Source organism: Alligator sinensis, unplaced genomic scaffold (genome assembly GCF_000455745.1).
Source record: "Alligator sinensis unplaced genomic scaffold, ASM45574v1 scaffold266_1, whole genome shotgun sequence".
NCBI classification, from domain to species: Eukaryota; Metazoa; Chordata; order Crocodylia; family Alligatoridae; genus Alligator; species Alligator sinensis.
Window position 1 is genome coordinate 1,060,282 of NW_005842362.1, and position 12,407 is coordinate 1,072,688.

Here is a 12,407-nt window from a genome sequence, read left to right on the forward strand (position 1 = left end):
CGGCTGGAGGGGAGGGGGGAAGGCTGTGGCAACCCACACGGGTGTGCATTTGTGCACACACGCGTGTGCAAGCTTGTGCACACACGTGCACATTGGCACATGCAGGTTGGCACACAGACACACTTGTGTGTGTATTTATACACACACGTCCCCTCCTGGGGGGGCGGCTGAAGAAGAGCCCTGTTTCTGGGGTTCTTCCTAGCCCTGGGAGTGGGCCAGGGGATTCCCCCGCCCAAGATCCCTTGTTTCACTGGCCACCGTGCAATGCAGCCAGCTGGCCCAGTGTGTGCCAGGTGACTTGGGATCTGCCTGCCTTTCCAGGGATGTTGCCACTGGGGCTTGTTAAGGGTTTGCCCCCGGCCCTTTGTTTCCTCCCTGAAGTTTGATCTGGACTACTGGTGGCAGCAGCCTTGTGATTTTGGTGCGGAAAGAAACCAAGCAAATGCTTCTATTTAGTTCGTAGGTGGGGAAACGTGTTAGAGCAACTCAGGTCTGTGGGTGAGTTGCGTTTTGGGCCTCTCAGTTTCCGGTTTCAAAGGAGGTGGAGTGCAGATGCCCTGTCTCTCTGGAGAGCTCCTTGCTGCTTCTGGGACTCTTGTCTTTATGCTTGAAGCGCTCAGTTCGCTCCAGGTGCAAGGGTCTCATACAGCTTGCGGTGGTGGTACAGTTTGTCGGGGCCCTGCAACTCGACTTAATGCTGTCTCATGTCTAACTAATATGAGAGTTGTTAAAGACTGAGTGGCAAGGATGAAACTGGGAATGGAAGGAAATGATCAAACTGGGAACTTTGACTGCATTTCCTCATGGTTTCATATATAGTGGCAACAACTGTCTTGTTGTGAAATTACTGTATGCGCTAAAGGTATGAGAGAGACTTGTTTTTAAAAGGCCCAGTGACCTCCAGGGGGTTTGTGACAGGGATATTCTGTTGGCTCTTGTTTGGCTAGCTTTTCATCTGTCCCTTGGCCAGTAGCTCCTTATTGCCAGGTTCTGTAAGATATTCAAACTTTCAAGTAGAAGGTGGCCATGTTTCTGGCCTGTTTACTGAACTGCTTGTTGGCTGCCAAGGTATTTCTTTAGGTGCGTGACAAACGCTTGCACAAGTTTCCTTCTTGGTATGTCCAAGAACAGGGATCTCTCTCTGCTGTGTGTGGCAGTCAGGACAACTGCAGGAAGCCTTGGATGTTCCTCTCTGGTGTCATGGGTAGAAAACTGGGCGTCTCGCTGGCTCAATTTGTACTTCATGAAAAATATCTTCGAAGTGTTTGTGACTATTAACTTTGTGGTTTTAGCTGGTAGCCGCACTGCCTGAGGACTTTCGGCCTGGGCCTGATTTCCATGGACTTCCCTGGGAACCCATCGTTATCACAGCCTTAGTGGGAATTGCTACGCTTGTTGTAGTCTTCTGGAGAACCTGCCTTTCCGTGAGTGCGCTTCAAGCTTGCAAACATAGGGAGACTTAACGCCATACATGACTTTGGATCCCACATGACTCAATCTTTGCACTGTTCCCAACATCAAAGCAGTGCCTGTTCTGCTACATTTTTTGCTATTATCGTCCAGATTAATAATGTTAATTTGGTGTTTAATAATTCTTCAAAAACAACACTATTCTTTTAATTGGGCGAAGGAATTCCATAACTGGTAACTTATACAACCAAAATCAGAGGTTTGTTGTGGCAACAATAGAATGCTGGGAAGAGTAGCATTGTTTATGCAGTGCTGCCTCCTAGGTATCTGGTCCAAGCCCTAAGTATTTATTTTAATTGCCCTTTGTGCTGGCCAGCCTGATCCAACCACTTCCAGCACCCCTAGAAACCAAGTCCTTATTCTGTCCAGCTCCCTTAGCCCGCTTCTTGCCCATCACATACTGTATTTACATTTCTCCTCTTCTTCCACAAACAAGTCCCTCCACAATTTATTTTGTCCTGACCAGCTTTCAAGTGCCACCTTCCTATGAATTTGTATTTAAAAGACTAGTGAACTGGAAGGTTCACTTTACAACCATTACATTTAATGATAACTTCCACTACTGTACAAATAGTGCTACCTAGAAAACCAACATGATTTCAGACAGCATTCATGATTTCATCACTCTAGTTTTGTGGTTAATGCACTGTATCTTTGTTAAAGTAAAGGCCTGTTTATTTATGAACACATAAGAAGCAGAACTTGCTTGCCTGTTTTGAGTAGCCTTTGCTCTAAAGCACTTCCCATATAAACAGCACTTATTTTTACTAGTGGCTCAAAGCTTGATTTGTGTGCCCCTTTTAATATCTGATGCAAAGCTGGATGTGAAGTGGACTGAGTTGTTTGTACTCTCCTAATGGTTGAGTAACCAGACCTTTACCCAGGCTTGGAGGCAGAGCACTGAGCTAGAAGCTTTTATTAGAAATCTGCTTAGCATGTTTGTGCAGTGTTACTTGATACTTCCATTGGCAGCGATGGATGTCTGATGAATGTGTGGAAAGACCTGCACACTTAAAGGGTGTTTTTTTTCCTTTGGAGAAACGATTAATAGAAGCCTTTAGATGACAAGTATGATCAGTCCTTGTTTATTTGTTTTTTCCTTTTTTCTCTTGTAGGTGAAGAGTAGAATTTATCAAGGTAGGATTCTTTAGACTCTTCTGTATTCTTGATGCTAAATGCTTAGAAGTTTTGAAAGCATGTTACCAAGGACCCACATTAATCTTTACTTCCTTTCCAGGAGAACAGTATATCTGAGCTTATTGCACGTGCTAGGAGAAGGCCTCCATAAGTTCATGGGGTCACATGTAGTCTTTGGGTCCCTTATGCTTCATATTAAGAAATATGTATTGGTTGTCTGAATTAAGAGGAAGCATTGTGTACCAGAGCTTCTGTTCTCTGAAAGCCATGGATCTATGTTAAGGATAAGGGAGTCTTGAATTCCAGCTTATGCAAATCAACTGAAGGCCTTTTTTCTGCTGGTAACATGTCAAATGCTGTCCTAAATTGGATGCAATTCAAGGGTGAAGTATTGCTGCTTTTGCTAGAGGTAAATCTGACCTGTTTTGCTGGTTTGTTACTTTGTGCTAGAAAGCTGAATCTTCTGTTCATCATATCTATAAATTCCATGTCAGGTCCTGTCCAGGGGTGCCTGTACACAAGTGCAGAGGCTGCTCCAATGCACTGTAATTGCAGCATGTTGGAGCAGACTTGATTAATTGAGTCTGCTGGAGCATGGCAATTACTGTGCACCAGCAGGCTTCTGCGTCTCGTGTATCGAACGAGCTTTAGTTCAGGCGTCCCTGCCACCATTTTTAAGTGTGGGGATGCTGATACACAAGATGTAGAGGCAATTTATGCTCTAAATAAAGTGCCCCCCCATCCATCCCCGGAGCACATGTAAAAGTGCCGTAGGACACTATATATGCTCAGATAAAATACCCTGGATAATGCTTAGTATTGTTTAAGTAGCATAGCAAATGCATGTGTAACTTGTCAAAATATGAAATAAAATGTGGTTCCTCACCCAAAGAGTATTCATCCAAGCCACTACCTTAATGCCTTCCTTTGTGCCTTCAAGTGAAAGGAGGAGTATAAAGCTGAATGTCAAGCAACTTCAGAGGCTCCCTGATAACTGTACTTTTATATTAATTCAGAGCACCATTCATTTTTCACATTTTCAAGGGTGCTCAGTTGTTGTAAATATATTAAACCCAGGTTAAATGTTTGACAGCCCTGCTTTTTTCAGTTGTGCAGCTCTTACTAATATAGAACAAAAGTCCTCTTTTAGGGACTATCTAGTTTGGTTCTTTCCTAGCATTTCCCTCTGGTTGCCACATGGTTTCTGCAGCAATCATACAGAACAAAGCAGCTGTAAAAATCTCTTTTCAAGGAGATTCCTATGCTTTAGATCTAGAGAATCTAGTTAACTTCCCTGTGCCAGTAACATACCAAGATAGAGAGAAAAACAATAGAACTGGCGTAGGGAGGAAACAGGTAGAGAAGCCAGCACCTCAGTGTTGCAAAGCATTGCTACACTGCATCTTTCTACTGCAAAGTAGGACACTGGGGAGAATGTATACATGTGGCTACTGAGACTGACTGTAGGGTTTCTTTACCAAAAACCTCCTGCATAGGCCTGAAGAGATGAGTTGGAATTGCAGCCCATGAGTTAGAGAAACAGTAACTGATGCTTCATACTCTGCAGGACAGATGTAGAACTGCATTGCAGAAGTATTTTTACAGGAAGTTGTAGGTTTGGGGAGCTGAAAAGGGAAGAGTTGGAGTTTTTTGACCACTTTGGGAGATGTGGAAGGTGGTTTGGAACTTGGGATAAACCTGCTGGCTGGATAGTTGTGTTACAGTGATTAGCAGGGAACTAATATTAATACTCAACATTGGAACCAAGGTAATTTTAGCAAGCTGGTTTAGATAGTGAGGCAAATTCACCCCTCTCTAGGTGATTGTTTTATCACAAATACTTCATCACATAATCTCCTTCAAGCTTGTCAAAACCATGTTCTGGTTTATAAGCTGTCCCTGCTTGTAGTGTTGCCTTGCAGCCATAAGCACTCTAAACTTTTGTCCTACATCCTTTGCACAGTTTCAGTGCAGCTGTGAGAGCCCACCTGGCAAGGAGCTGGTTACAGTTCTTCAAGTCTAAGGGCAACATAAGTTAGAGCCACAGTACAGTTGTAGTGTTCACCAACAGACAAATATCCCCTTGAACACACAACTGCAGCCTTCTTTGGTCATACTTCCTCTGGCAGGGCCATCTCCAGGGACTTGCACAAGAGCCAGGTGTGCCTGCTATATATCAACTGGCATGTTTTAGCTATGTGTTTCCTGTTGTCTTTAAACTGCCCCAGAATGAACGTGCTCATTCTGTAGGAAAGGGTGACTGTCTTGAGTGGAAAGTGATTCCTCAGTGATGGCAGTTCTTAATTTTCTTCTAGGCTGTGGAGTGAAGTTGCAAGCTTGTTTGTTTTCTTTTTCTAGTGACTGAAAAGCAACTTGTTGAAAAGATTAAAAATCTCCTACAAGAAAAAACAGAAATTTTAGAAAAGATGTCTGAATATGATCAAAAGGTAATTTGGAACACATCTGTTTCATGCTTATTAATTTTCTGTTGCTGGCTTGACTGTACAGAAAATCAAGCAGTTAATGTTTGGGCATTTTTCTGTCATCTGTACTACATATTTCTGTCAATTGTATCCGTTTCTACTAGATAAATGAAGCCAAGGAGTCTGTGAAGGTGGCTCAACAACAGAACACTAGCCTCTCGCATGAAGCTGCAGGGCTTAAGGCAAGGAGCAATTTGCACTTTTTATGATATGTATTAAAATAAAATAGCTTGCTTTAACTGGTTATGAATTGTTCCTATTCCAGGACACTATCAAGGAACTTGAAGAAACAAATCATCTGTTAGATGACAAAATGGGAAACTTGCACAAAATGCTAGAAACAGAGAGACAGCAGAATCTGAAAAAACAGGACAAAGTAAGAAAATAGTAGTCACTCTTATTTTAACTTTGGCTGTTGGCTAGAGCAGTGGTCATTGTACCTGAAATTTATACAGAGTAGAAATAAAAAGAGCTGGGTGAACAAAGTCAGAAATGGAACAGAAATTAGCTTTCTTCCAGAACTCGGATTGAACTAGGATTTGCATTGGTTTTGCAAAGTTTTTATCGACCATATTCAGATGGTGCTGTACTTCCTGGGTTCAGCTGGAAGCAGACACGCTGAAATCTTAGTCATTTCAGTAATCATCAACACTAAAGTTGTGATATTTCTCCTTACTGTTAGAGCCTTCTATTTGCTGCCATTGATGAGGTTCTGTAAAGGTATGCCTCTGTGGTGCAAGCCACCACCATGCTGGGACAAGCCTCCCCTGCTCCTCACATGTCAACTCCTGAGCAAGAAGTAGCATAATTACATTAGTGTAGCACTGTCTGTATGCCAATAAGCTTGACACTTTAAGAAGAACTGTGCTAATATGACACTGTTCTTTCTGGCTCAAGAGCTAATGTATGCACAATAGGTTTGGCCTGCCTCAGCACGATGCTGGAGGTTGATGTACTTGAACTCTTAGTCTTGATTTTTGACCCTTTGGTAGGTCTGGTACTTTATGGCCAAAACTGTAAAAATTTCCCTGAGAGCAATGGTGGTTCTGAGGTTTCAGTATGTCTGAAATATGCTTGTAGAAACAGCTGCCTTGTACTATATAGCCATACGTGAAGATGACTCTTCCATTGCTAAATCTTCCACGTATCAGTTTTTTTTAATAAATGTGACAAAAACTCATGTGTCGTTGGGTTCATTGGTGTCATTCATTTGGTCAACAAGAGTAAGTAAGAAGCTTCAACTTTCCTTTCAGGCAAGACATTCTGTCTGAAACTCCTTGGCCTTCAGCAAGGATCTTAATGAGATCTCAGACAGTTTTTTATCCCTTTGCATGTTGTGTTGCTATATGTTGTGCTGTCATTTTGCCCAAAGGTTGGCCCTGAAAATCCTGTTTGGTTGTTGTTTTGAGTATTTTACATATCTTAAAAATATACAGTTAAATAAAAAGTGAATTAACTTCCAAGTGTCAAGGTAACATGGAGCCATTTTAATTCTTTCTCACATAGATCTTAGAAATGCAGAAGTCTTTGGAGAAACTACAAGAAGTTATTACGCTGCACTCTGTAGAGCTTACAGAGGTAAATCACAGTCTTGATTTTTCATCCTTTATCATTCAGAAAAACAGTTTCTTGTACCAAAAGTGTCCAAATACTAATCTGCTAGATTTGGGGGTTATTTTACTTATAAATATATTACTTTTTATTCTATAATCTAGTAAAACACCTCCGTTTCTCAAAGTTCCAGTCTTTAAATGAGATGGCTTCAGGCTTTAATTGAGAATTGTTTACTTTTTTTTTAAGGTGCAGGTAGCTCTTAATGAGGCCAAATTAAGTGAAGAAAAAGTGAAATCCGAACTTCGTCATGTTCAAGAAGAGAATGGTAGACTCAAAAAGAGGAAGGAGCAAGTAAGTATTTCAGGGTTGCTGTTTTTCCCCCTGTGTGCTGTAAAATTTTGTAGACTGTAAAACATTTAATATTTTAAAAGAGTGGGAGAGAATGTTCTACATCAATTTCTCTTGTGATTGCAGGGTTTCATGTGGACAAATGTAGAATAAACCAGTAGTGTTTTTAAGCAAATTCCCACAAATCTTAAATTTTTCCTTTTCAAGTGCTGTTTCTATGCTGACATACCAAACCTTTCTCAGTTGTTTTCTCCCAGAACATTTCTTGTAATACCAATATCTTATTTTGAGTGGACCATTCTTGCATGATCCAAATGAACAATAAAACTCAAACCTCTTGGTATATAATTAGCCCAGACTGAGAGATGTTTTTAGACTACTGCCAACAGATGATTCCAATTTGTTATGCAGCTTTTGTAATGAACCAGTTCCTGTATCGATGGTCAGTCCCTGATCAGAGGTGACAATTTAGACGTTAACGTTGTTTAGGGATGAGACTGCATGAAGTCTTAGGAAAGATTTGCCACTTTCTAGAGAGAAACCCAAGTGACCATGTTTCCTGTGGCCGGATGGTAGAAGCTTATATATTGTTTCTCTGTGTCTTTGGTATTTGGAATTGGCACAGGAATAATTAGTGTGCAACTAGAATGCCAATAACCTGCTTTTAGCTTCTAATATTTTTGAAGGAGATGAGCAGTTTAACCCTAGTGCTGAATGTTAGATGGGTAAAGAAATATTACATATGCACAACTACGTGACAATTAAAAGTTGCAGAAAGTTTTCTAAGGCACAAACTTAGAAGTAGTCCAGCAATAATCTATTCTTTTGTCTAGTCAAGGGCAAGTTAATTTTAATGCTCTCTTTTCACTGGTGACCAGTTACAGCTACACAGTTGGCAATAAGGAAGCTTTTGATTATAGACTTACTATGTAGTATACTAAAATAAAGCCTGAAATCCCATTTTTCTTGTTGCATTTTCAGCTGCTACAAGAAGCAGAAGGCTGGAGTGAGAGGCATGCTGAGCTCAGTGAGCAGATCAAACTATATCAAAAGTCTCAAAAGGACATAGAAGAAGCACTTGCCTACAAAGAAAATGAAATTGAAGTAAGTTCTTGCTAACAAAATAACCATTTCAAGTGTTCCATGTGTTTTGAATGACCAAATTCTTTACAAAAAGTGGAAATGTGTTCTATTTAATGTTCCTTTTTAATTTTTTGATTAGGTGTTGACTAACTGCATTATGCAGTTGAAGCAGTTGGATATGGATTCTGAGTCTGAGGCCAAAAAAGGAGAAGGAAATGGATGGGATGCAGGAGATGATTTGGCCAATGGAGAGCTGCCAGGTACAGAAATCTAAACGGCTGGCTTGTGTGCGCCGTATGTAAGCATACAGATAATGAGGATGTGCAGAATTCATGCCAGTTAAGAAACAGAGAGTTATAAGCGCTTGTGTTATGCTTGAGGCTGTCTGGTAATTTCAGGGGGAAATGATCATTGGTCAGTTCACACTTCGCACTAGCTGTACGCCAAACCATATTGCTAGAGCTAGCATATTAAGATTAATAATTCATACTCTTCAGAAAACCAAGGTTCTCCACCTTTGCATTGCTACACTGCATTTATTTCTAATATGGGGCATTTCAACATATAGCAGACCTCCAAATAGCTTATTTAGGTTACCATTTTGACTTCTATCCATTCACAAGTTTCAGTACATGGTATCCAAATCCTTAATCATTCCTTGACATTTTATCCCTAATGTCTTATGCCATTAGAACTGTGGAACTCTAAACTTCTGGATGTTAAGAAAAGCAATTTTCTTCAGTAGCAGCTACTAACTTTGTGTTTAGCACTTAAGTATGTGTGGTAGGACAGGAAGTCAGAACCTAGGACTTCTCTGGATCAGTGGAAAAGGCCCTTAAGAACTAGTAAATTTGTTTCAAATGCTGGCTATAGGACAGTGATAATGAAGAGATGGAAGAATCTGATGTTAAAAGTATTTTTTCAACATTAAAATGTCTGTTGCACATTACCTGAGAATCTGTATTGTTAGTGAAGCTAAGGATATCAATTAAATGTGAAGTTAGACTAGGCTAAATCGGCAACTGCAAGGAGGAAATGAAAAATATTAACTAAACAAAATCACTATTGTAAAAAAAAAAGTTTGAAAGGACTAGGCTATATGTGACTGACAATGGAAGTTTGGGAAATATTTTGTTTAAGTAAGCTGTAGAATGTAGTAACTGCAAACTTTTTGTAAAGTTAAGCTGTTTATAAAGTTGCCATGCACATTAGCAGGTTTGATGTGGTAGCTCACGTACTTTAAATAATTAGAATAAAATACTACAAAAAAGGTGGTGCTTTGAGACTCGGGATTTAATATGAAGTTTGTCCTTTGCTTTCTGTCAGAGTCCATTCTCATCGCTGTCTGGGCTGCCTGATCAACCATACTTTAAGACGATTTACTAATTTTAAAAATTAGTTATGTTCTGATTTTATTCAAACCGTAATATTTGTAATATTACAACGACAAGAATAATAATGATTATAATTATTATGGTGGTGGTGGTTGTTGTTATTAACAACAACAGACATTTTTAATAACTATTTTCTGCAAGTTCACGTGAGGATTGCTGTGCTTTAATTTTCCAGGGTCCTCATTGTAGAGTTTTCAACTGAGCTATTTCAGAGGTACTAGGTTTTGTAAACAATAGGGAACGCAGCTGAATTAGCAACACTCAGGGGGCGGGGGGAACTCTACCAGAAAGCATACAACAAGAAAACAAAATTATTTTTCTCTTGTAGATAGCCGGAGTGAGAAGATGAAGAATCAGATTAAGCAGATGATGGATGTTTCCAGGGTATACCTCAGTAAATTGTCTAAAATACTGCCATGTTTTCACGTATGTCTAGGTCTGTAAAATACTCCTGTTTCCATTTCTGCAGGTTAGAACAATGTTATCTATAGTTGAAGAAGATAGAAATCTCTTACAGTCTAAGCTGAGTGATGAAATAACAGCCAGACATGAGCTAGAAGGTAGGTTCAACAAAAGAACTACTTTAGTAAAAAAAAATACTATCTCTGATGTAAAAATGGATGATAAAACACCCCTTTATGTGACTTAGTATATTTGCTTGTGGTGGTTTCTGTTTGCTCATGTGTGTTTTGTTTGCAGAGCAAATAAAAAAACTAGAACATGATTCCTGTTCGCTACAGACAGCCAAAAGTCGACTTGAAAATGATTGTAAAACTTTACAGCAGAAAGTAGAGATTCTCAACGAGCTCTATCAGCAGAAAGAGATGGCACTTCAAAAGTAAGCCTTAAATTCCATTTCTACAAGGTTCACTAGGGCGGTTACTGTTTCCCATTCTTCCTTTTTTTTAAGATGGATTATTTAACTCCTTTGCTCTGCTTAAGTTATATGAAGAATAATCAAAAACCTTAGGCTCTTGTGGAATGGCAGCAACAGTTTGTGCTCTGGTAAGGTTGAATCTACCAAGTTTTTAAACCGGTAATTCTTAATCAGGGGGCTGTGGCACCCTGGAGTGCCTTGAGATCCTTTCCAGGGTTGATTTGCTTGTCTTTCTTGGAAGGCTGTGAATATTCTGGTCTACTGTATTTCTTTTCTTATACTCCTTTTACTAATGTTGTCTTCACCGTGGATGTGGCCAGGTTTCCAGATTTCATCTGTATGCTCTAGTAGAGGGGTGGCCAACCTGCTACAAATGGCACAAGCAGCAGGACAGAGGGAAAGGTCAGGCAGGACAATAGAAAGTAGGATGGAAAGCAGAGCAGGCAAAATGCAGAGCAGCAAATTGGACAGGGGAAGGGCATCAGAGTGGCGCTTTAAGGTTGATGCAGTGCTAATTTTTGGCATGCCTGCCAAAAAGGTTGGCCTCCACTGCTCTGGGATATGTAGCATGGTGAAGTAATGTTTTTCTTTGCAGGAAGCTGACTCAAGAGGAATACGAGCGTCAGGAGAAGGAGCAGAAATTGTCTGCTGCAGATGAAAAAGCAGTGTTGGCTGTTGAGGAAGTGAAAGTTTACAAGTAATTTCAGTTTTTATAGTTATATCCTAACTTTGGATATTGGGGAAACTTAATTTAACCTGTCATTTTACAGGCAAAGAATTCAGGAAATGGAGGAAGAATTGCAAAAAACAGAGAGATCTTATAAAAACCAAGTAAGTTGTTCCTACCCACTGGTTTTTGGTCACTGTTGGCTTCCTATGTCATTGTGACACATGTTGATGTCTAGGATCAATTAAATATCGGTCAAGCTAACACACTGTTCTTTTTAATAACTCTCAGATTGCTACTCATGAGAAGAAGGCCCATGACAATTGGGTAAGACAGTTTTGTTTTTTTCTTTGAGGGGACGGGTTGTTTTGTTTTGCTTTTTCTGACTTTTTACCATGTTTCCTAAGTTGTCGGAGTATTAACTTACTCAGCAGTTTTCCAGCTGTTTGAATTACTTGCAACTAAATATATTTCAACTTTGGGTTGCAGTCATTCTGTTTCTTAGTGTCCTCAGCTTCCTGTCTACATTTTCCTTTTTCTCCCAAATAGCTCATTGCACGCTCTGCAGAGAGAGCTTTGGCAGAAGAAAAGAGAGAAGCAGCCAATCTGAGACAAAAGTAAGCATGTAACAAGCTATTCACATAGCCCAGTCCAGTATGTTCAGCAATGTTCAGTCCAAGAAGGAAGAAACTCTATTAGAGAACAGATGCCACCCACATTATTTGAAATTCTGAGATGCATATTTTTTTTTAATTTACTTAACTATTATATTCTTAATTGTGAAAGGTTAAACTTTTGCGGGGCTAGGATGCCTTAACAGCATTACACTGTAACAAAGTATACTTAGAATAATTGTTTGAACTCGGGTGCTTTATTTTGTTTTTATTAGATTAATAGAAGTGAATGAAAAGATCACAATGCTTCAAAGGCCATTAATTGTAAAACCAACTCCTGGCAGACCTGACCGTCAAGTCCCACCACGAAGAGGTAAATATTGTTCTTTCTCTATAGGTTTTATAGTCCTGGGCTTGTTAAACATTTGTAGAGTAACATGAACTTTGAAATCACGACAGAGTATTGTTCTACCTATTATGCAGGTCCACTAAGCCGAGATGGCTCTTTTGGGCCATCACCTGTCAGTGGTGGAGCTCCTTCTCCACCCATGATGGAAGCTCCTGTACGGCCCCTCTCTGCTCCTCGAAGGGAAGGTCCAAGAGGTGAATTTGGTAAGCAGTGTCACTTCTTTCTTCAGGGATGCTGTGGGTGTAGGAATGCTGAAGTGTAACATCTGCTCTCTCTCTCTCTGGCCTCGGTTGTTTCATCTGCTCTCTCTCTGGCGTCGGTATGAAGTGTAACATATGTTAAATGCCTTTCTTTAGAAAAGGGAAGGGGCA

At 40.1% G+C, this 12,407-nt stretch overlaps 1 protein-coding gene across 1 annotated transcript in view; it reads left to right on the forward strand.

The window, feature by feature from the left end:
* Positions 1 to 12,407, forward strand: part of MIA3 (MIA SH3 domain ER export factor 3) — a 32,127-nt gene that overhangs the window by 16,040 nt on the left and 3,680 nt on the right. Inside the window, exons 6-23 of the mRNA XM_006029189.3 lie at positions 1,293 to 1,424; positions 2,586 to 2,607; positions 4,966 to 5,054; positions 5,195 to 5,272; positions 5,356 to 5,466; positions 6,597 to 6,668; positions 6,891 to 6,995; positions 7,974 to 8,096; positions 8,215 to 8,335; positions 9,798 to 9,853; positions 9,939 to 10,029; positions 10,169 to 10,307; positions 10,942 to 11,043; positions 11,117 to 11,177; positions 11,305 to 11,340; positions 11,563 to 11,630; positions 11,903 to 12,000; positions 12,111 to 12,239. Coding sequence (XP_006029251.2) covers positions 1,293 to 1,424; positions 2,586 to 2,607; positions 4,966 to 5,054; positions 5,195 to 5,272; positions 5,356 to 5,466; positions 6,597 to 6,668; positions 6,891 to 6,995; positions 7,974 to 8,096; positions 8,215 to 8,335; positions 9,798 to 9,853; positions 9,939 to 10,029; positions 10,169 to 10,307; positions 10,942 to 11,043; positions 11,117 to 11,177; positions 11,305 to 11,340; positions 11,563 to 11,630; positions 11,903 to 12,000; positions 12,111 to 12,239 — 1,633 coding nt within the window. The remainder of the gene's footprint in view (positions 1 to 1,292; positions 1,425 to 2,585; positions 2,608 to 4,965; positions 5,055 to 5,194; positions 5,273 to 5,355; positions 5,467 to 6,596; positions 6,669 to 6,890; positions 6,996 to 7,973; positions 8,097 to 8,214; positions 8,336 to 9,797; positions 9,854 to 9,938; positions 10,030 to 10,168; positions 10,308 to 10,941; positions 11,044 to 11,116; positions 11,178 to 11,304; positions 11,341 to 11,562; positions 11,631 to 11,902; positions 12,001 to 12,110; positions 12,240 to 12,407) is intronic.